At 52.7% G+C, this 6,000-nt stretch overlaps 1 protein-coding gene across 1 annotated transcript in view; it reads left to right on the plus strand.

Moving 5' to 3' along the window:
* The first annotated feature begins 3,785 nt into the window (after positions 1 to 3,785).
* The window catches only part of EPHA10 (EPH receptor A10), a 38,355-nt gene continuing 36,140 nt past the window's right edge, over positions 3,786 to 6,000 (plus strand). The window contains 3 exon segments of the mRNA XM_008061660.2: positions 3,786 to 3,934; positions 5,042 to 5,106; positions 5,808 to 5,999. Of these exon segments, the coding sequence (XP_008059851.1) occupies positions 3,829 to 3,934; positions 5,042 to 5,106; positions 5,808 to 5,999 (363 nt within the window). The 5' untranslated portion in view covers positions 3,786 to 3,828.

The raw sequence follows: 6,000 nt of genomic DNA on the forward strand, positions 1-6,000 counted from the left end.
AAAAAAAAACTAAAAAAAACTAAAAAAATTATATTCTGACCTCACAATAACTCTGAAAGTTGTTTTCCTTCCTACTTTACAGAGGAGAAAGTGGAGACTTATAAAGATTAAGTAGATGTGTTTCATAATTTTAAAGATTTTTTTCTCTGCTTATTTTTCAGAGTTAGTAAATTAAATGTTTTATGTTTCCATTATCTAAGAAAAATACAGTTTAAAAGTTTGTTTATAACTTCCATATAATTTTTGCCTGTGAGTCTATTGTCCCAGAAAGGAATCCACCTTGGATATATTTATTTCTTTCTGAGTCTGGATATGGAGAGATAAAATGCATTAAGAAAGAAACAAATTAAAGATGTTCCCCCCTTTTTTGAGTCGGGGTCTCACTCTGTCCCCCAAGCTGAAGTGCAGTGGCACAATCACAACTCACTGCAGCCTCGACCTTCTGGGCTCAGACAATCCTTCAATCTTAGCATTCCAAGTAGCTGAAACTACAGGCACATGCCACAACACCCAGCTCGTTATTATGATTATGATTATGATTAAGACAAGTTTTCACTATGTTGTTTTAGGCTGATCTCGAACTCCTTGGCTCAAGCAATCCTCACTTTAGCCTCCCAAAGTGCTAAGGTTACAGGTATGAACCACCATGCCCTGCCTAAAGATGTTCCTTTGAACAGTAAAGCTCCCCACTGCTCTTTATCCCTTTTTTCTGGCACAATCTTAGTCTTCATGTAGAAGATAAACTTCCCAGTGTAGCCCAGCTGAATGTATTTTCTGCATCTGAGCAAAAGAGAGAGAGAGAGAGAGAGAGAGAGAGAGATCAAAATTTTAGTACCTAGATTTATAACTTTCAGTTACTTGTAGGTGGAGATTGTTGTAAAGTTGGATCCGCTCCCCCAGATCACCACTTTTCATTGTCTTGGGTATTGAATTAACCTTCTTGCCCAGACAGGTGTCCTTCCACATTCCTAGAAGCTAGCCATTTTTCTTCAGTAGGGGTCAGAGAGGAGCTAAAGAGATGTTTCTGGGTGGGTTCCAGGCCCCTCCACTCTTTCTCCAGGAAGTGAAAGCTGCTTGGCTCCTGGAGACTCGAATCGCAAGATCTTGACTATTGGCTGGAGGAATAGGCAGCGACTGCAGGGTGGAGGATCAGAGCGCGGCAGCCCAAAAGTCCCAGGTCCATCTGAAGAAGGATCCAGACCTTGGTGGGTTCAGCAACACGGACAGAAAGCAGCCCAACGCAGGCCCGCGGGCTGAAGGTTTAGCACCACGGACAGATGCCCTTTTCTGCCCTACCCCCTGCTCCACCCAGCACCCTGTCGCTAGGGACCTGACTACAGCCTTTTGTTAATTGGTTTCCAGCACTTAAAAGTTGAGATAAACAGCGGGTTGGTTTCCTCCTAAGGCCCTCCAGTATTTTTTTTTACCGAGCAGTCTGTTCCGCAGCTTCCTGGTAGAGTGAGGTCTGCCTTGGAGCAACTCTTATTAAGATTCGGTTGATTTGCATACATCTGCATTCACTGGGGCTTCTGCGTTCTGGTTTATTATAAATGAATTGTTAAGAGGAAGAAAGAGAAGGATTATTTCACTCTTTTTCTTTCTCTTCTTTCCCTTATTCCTACAGTCTCAGTCTGGCAATTTCCCACAGATGCCTGCAGGTATGTGTGATGGGAGAGGGTGGAAAACAAGACTCCTGACAGCCACGGGTTTGCTGAGGCATCCTCTGTAGCTTTCTCCAGATAATTTCACCCATCTGGTTTCTGAAAGATGCTTAGGAGGTTCCAAGGAAGTCTGCATTTTGTTTTAGCACATAGGGTCAGGACCTCTGGGCTGAAGTCCTTGGAGCTTGGGTAAGACGCCATGACTGGTGCCTTAAACATTGTTAAGGGAATGGGACCCGGCTTTGGAAAGAGCAGTGAGGGGTGGTGGAGTGAGGACACATTTTGAAATGAAAGGAGTCCTGGGTCTCTAAGCAGCTTCTAAAAATACCATCTCCCAGAGCTGGAGAGAGGGGGAGGGGAAAAATCGAGCGTGAGGAGAATGAAGATGGGGAAAAGGTGGGAGTGTAAGAACACTTCTTCAGGTAGACCTGGTTGTAGAGGTCCTACATGCATCCAAGGACCAGACAGATGCCACACCCCCTTCTGCTTCCTCAGCGGCCTTCAGTCTCCTGCAGTGTCCAAGTCACAGCCCCTCCTGATGACCTTCCTCTCTACAGGTAAAGGAGGCCAATTCCTCCCACCTGCTCCTTCTATCGTTACTGTCCTGCAAGAATGTCTGAGCGAGTGTGCATGTGTACACACATACACACACAAATGGCACACACACAGATATGGCAGCTTATAAATGACCCGTGGTCTATGATGCCAGCAATTCTCCTTATATTCGGTGCTCAAAGAAATATGGACTGTGATTCGCCCAGGAGTCCTCAGTGTAGCACGGTACCCAGTACAGCATTTCTTGAAGGGGTGAGGAATATATGTATGCAAACGCACAGACACTAGGACCTACAGGCCAAGTAGTCGCAGGACTCACACTCACTGTCAAGGCTTCTCTGACTATAGCAGCCTCCAAAGGGAGAGTGGGGGTAAGTCCCCCAAGAAAAGAGCTCGGAAAAACCACAAGGTGGGTGGAGCTTTTTCCCCTCGAGTTCAGCCCAGATGGTGGCGCTCAATAGCCACCTCCCTCGTCCTGGAGGGCCCCAGCCCTTCCCACCACCAAAGTGTTAAACCCTCAGCCTGCACATAAATGACCTTCACTAGATAGAGGTCGTGTTGCACGTTTTCTTGCGGCTTCTTCAGCGCCAGCTGAACTCTGAGAGGGTTGCTCCGCCTCTCTCGCAGATGCCTTGGATTCCTGGCGGCTGCGCTCCTCACCAGTCCCCTGGGGTGGGCCGAGTAGGGTGATCAAAGAGGGAAACCCAGACTCTTAGCAGACTCAGACAGGGGTGGTTGTGGGGCGTGCTGCTTGTGTCTTGACGGCAGGAGCGAGAACCTGAGGAGCCGATCGTTCATGCAAAACCACCACCGCCCCCATCCCGGTGTCCACATGGTTTCCCAGCCTCGGAAGCGGGGAGGGTGGGACCCCATTTCTCACTTTGATCTGCTTTTCCCGAGCAGCTCCCTCCCGGGTCGGGCTCGGGCCCCTCCTTCCTGCCGCTGTGGTGTGTGTGTGTGTGTGTGTGTGTGTGTGTGTGTGTGTGTGTGTGTGTGTCTGATGAGGGCGGGAAGAGAAAGAGGAGGGATCGAGCCAGGAGCCACCAGGAGCCGCAGACACAAAAAGAGAACAAGGACCGGGAGATAGGAGAGCTCCCCAGGGCTTGGAATCAGGACATCAAGCTTCAACACCCCCTGCCCGAAAATCCTGGGAACAAGGGAGCTTCCAGGCTAGCTCAGAGGCTGCAAGTGTCGCTGCCTTCCTCAGGGTCGCCTCTCCTTAAGCCAAGCCCACATTGCCTACTTCTCAGGAATAAGGGACTAAGGTTTAACACTCAGGGCTACCGACGCCAGGTCATCCGCCTCTCCAGAAGCCCCCCCACCCCAGCGCCCTGCGCTGCCCCACCCCCTTGGTTTGGAGATCTGCGGGACCCCTTACTTTCCCCCTCCAGTTGGGTGTTCCGCCCCTGGCCTATGAAACTCCACCTCCCCACCCTCTGCTGGCGAGGATTGGTGGACCTCCCGCGGCGGTGCCTAGTGATTGGCCCCCATGGATGATGGTGACCGGCGAGACCCCGCCCCCGGCTAGTGCTGAGGTCTGGGGGCACTGCTCAGCGGTGTTAGGCTGGCGCGGCTTGAGCCGCCGCCGCACTGACAGCTCCGTCTGCGGACCATGGAGACCGGCGCCGGTCCACACCCGCTGCGCCTATTCGTCTGCCTGATGCCGCTCTGTCTCGCGCTGCTTTTGGGACCCGGGCGTCCCGGGACCGCCGAGGAAGGTGAGAAGGCTGGTGGCTGTGCTCGGAGCCTGGGATGCCGAAAAATAGGGAGCCGGGGACCGGGGATGTTGGGGGAAGGAGTCACTGGAGAGACCAGAGTCTGTATTGGGGTTTGAAGCAAGCAGGCAGCGGGCGGCAGAGGACTGGAGAGACAGAGAAAAGGGTAGCTAAGAAATAGGGTAGAGAGCGGCGTTGAGGAGCTGGAGGGCTGAAGACCTGGGAGGCTGGGGAGGAAACAGACCGGGAACCGCGGGAGCCAGAAGCGGCGGTTCCAGGGGCCGGTGAGACGGACAAGCCGAGTGATTGGAGGTGGGAGGTGTGGGGGCGGGGAGATGAGAGACTGGAGGAGACGGGGAGATGCAGAGGTGAGATCGGAGTATGGGGAGACGGGATGGAGCCCGAACAGCGGGGACTAGGGGACCACCATGTGGCCAACAAGAGGTGGAAAGCAGGTCGAGAGGGGCTGGGTCCGGGCGCTGCCCGAGGTGCTGATCTAGGAACTGTCCGCAGTGCTGAATTCTCAGCGTCGTCTACCCGGCGCGCTCCGCGTTGCTGGGTTTGGGGCTCCCCGCGATTCTAGAGCCCGCGTCCTGCCTCTAATTCTGCATTTGGAGGAGCTGTACGCTCAGCGGAATCCAGAGACGTCACATCCAGGTGCAGAATCCTGAGGAGCTGGAATCTGAGGCGTTGACCACGGGGTTGGTCGGTGCGCTGGATCGCCAATGCCTTCCAATATGCAATTCCGATGTGCTTGTGGGTTGTGTAGGAATCGCACGCTGTTGGCAGTCCTGCCCACTGTCGCTGACGTCTCTGGAGTCAACCTCTTGTAGAAGCCCTCACCTTGGCGGCCCACCCCTTTGCTTAAGCCCCAGATGAGTAATCTTCCAAGATATTGGGATGGTCTGGCCTCCTGTCTCTGGGTTGTGGACTCTGCTACCAGAGCTACTCATACCCCCTCCTGGGGATTTATGAAGTGGGAAAAACTTGTCTCTTTGTATCATTTGCCATATGCTGCACTCCCTCAGCAAATTAACAGTGAATTCACCAATTGATACCACCCTCCTGCTAAACTGACCCTCTGGTGTTTCCATTCTCCTCTCTCCTTAGTCATCCTCCTGGATTCCAAGGCTTCCCAGGCTGAACTGGGCTGGACTGCGCTGCCGAGTAATGGGGTAAGTCCGTTCCTCCCCATCCCAGGGATCCTCTGGTAGTCCAGGACTCAGTCCCTTCTGCTCCCCCTGGTTACAGCAAATCAAATCACATACTCCTCAGAGTGTGTGATCTCCAGCAGCCCTGGCTTCAAGCCAGAGTGGCCTATTAGAAAACGTTGAGTCTTCAGTCAGTTAGACAGAAAGACAAAAAAAAAGTGAAAAAGTGAGGAGAGAACTGGCTGTGTGTAGGAACAGACACCTGGCATTTGGATGCATCTAATGTTGGGCAGTGCTGTGCACACAGTAGGGCCTCCAAGCAATGTTGTTAATTGATTGAAAGAACAAGCGAGACCCGGAGAGGTCTTGAGAACTTGGGGTAGGGTGGGATGATGTGGGGGTGTAACAGAGCTTGGTGGAGTGGAAAGAGCACTAGGTGGAGAATGGGAAGACTCTAAGCACCAGCCCTAGCTCTAGTCAAGTCACTCTCCCTCAGGAGCCTCAGTTTCCCCATCGATAAAAATAGGATTCATTTGTTTTCAAAGTTTCTCCTAGAGCTGCATCTTATCATTTCGGGGGTGTAGATGATAGTGGGAGAGGGGGGAGGAAGGCGGGAGAAGGCAAAATGATGGAGAGGGGTGTTGCAGCTTGACTCACTGCTTGGGGTCCACCTCCCGCAAGGCACCTTGGCTCTGAGTCGTACGCCTCTTTACTCTTGTCCCCAGTGGGAGGAGATCAGCGGCGTGGACGAACACGACCGTCCTATCCGCACATACCAAGTGTGCAACGTGCTGGAGCCCAACCAGGACAACTGGCTGCAGACCGGTTGGATCAGCCGCGGCCGCGGGCAGCGCATCTTCGTGGAGCTGCAGTTCACGCTGCGCGACTGCAGCAGCATCCCCGGCGCCGCGGGCACCT

Source organism: Carlito syrichta, unplaced genomic scaffold (assembly GCF_000164805.1).
Source record: "Carlito syrichta isolate Samal-C Ts95f unplaced genomic scaffold, Tarsius_syrichta-2.0.1 Scaffold305386, whole genome shotgun sequence".
NCBI lineage: Eukaryota > Metazoa > Chordata > Mammalia > Primates > Tarsiidae > Carlito > Carlito syrichta.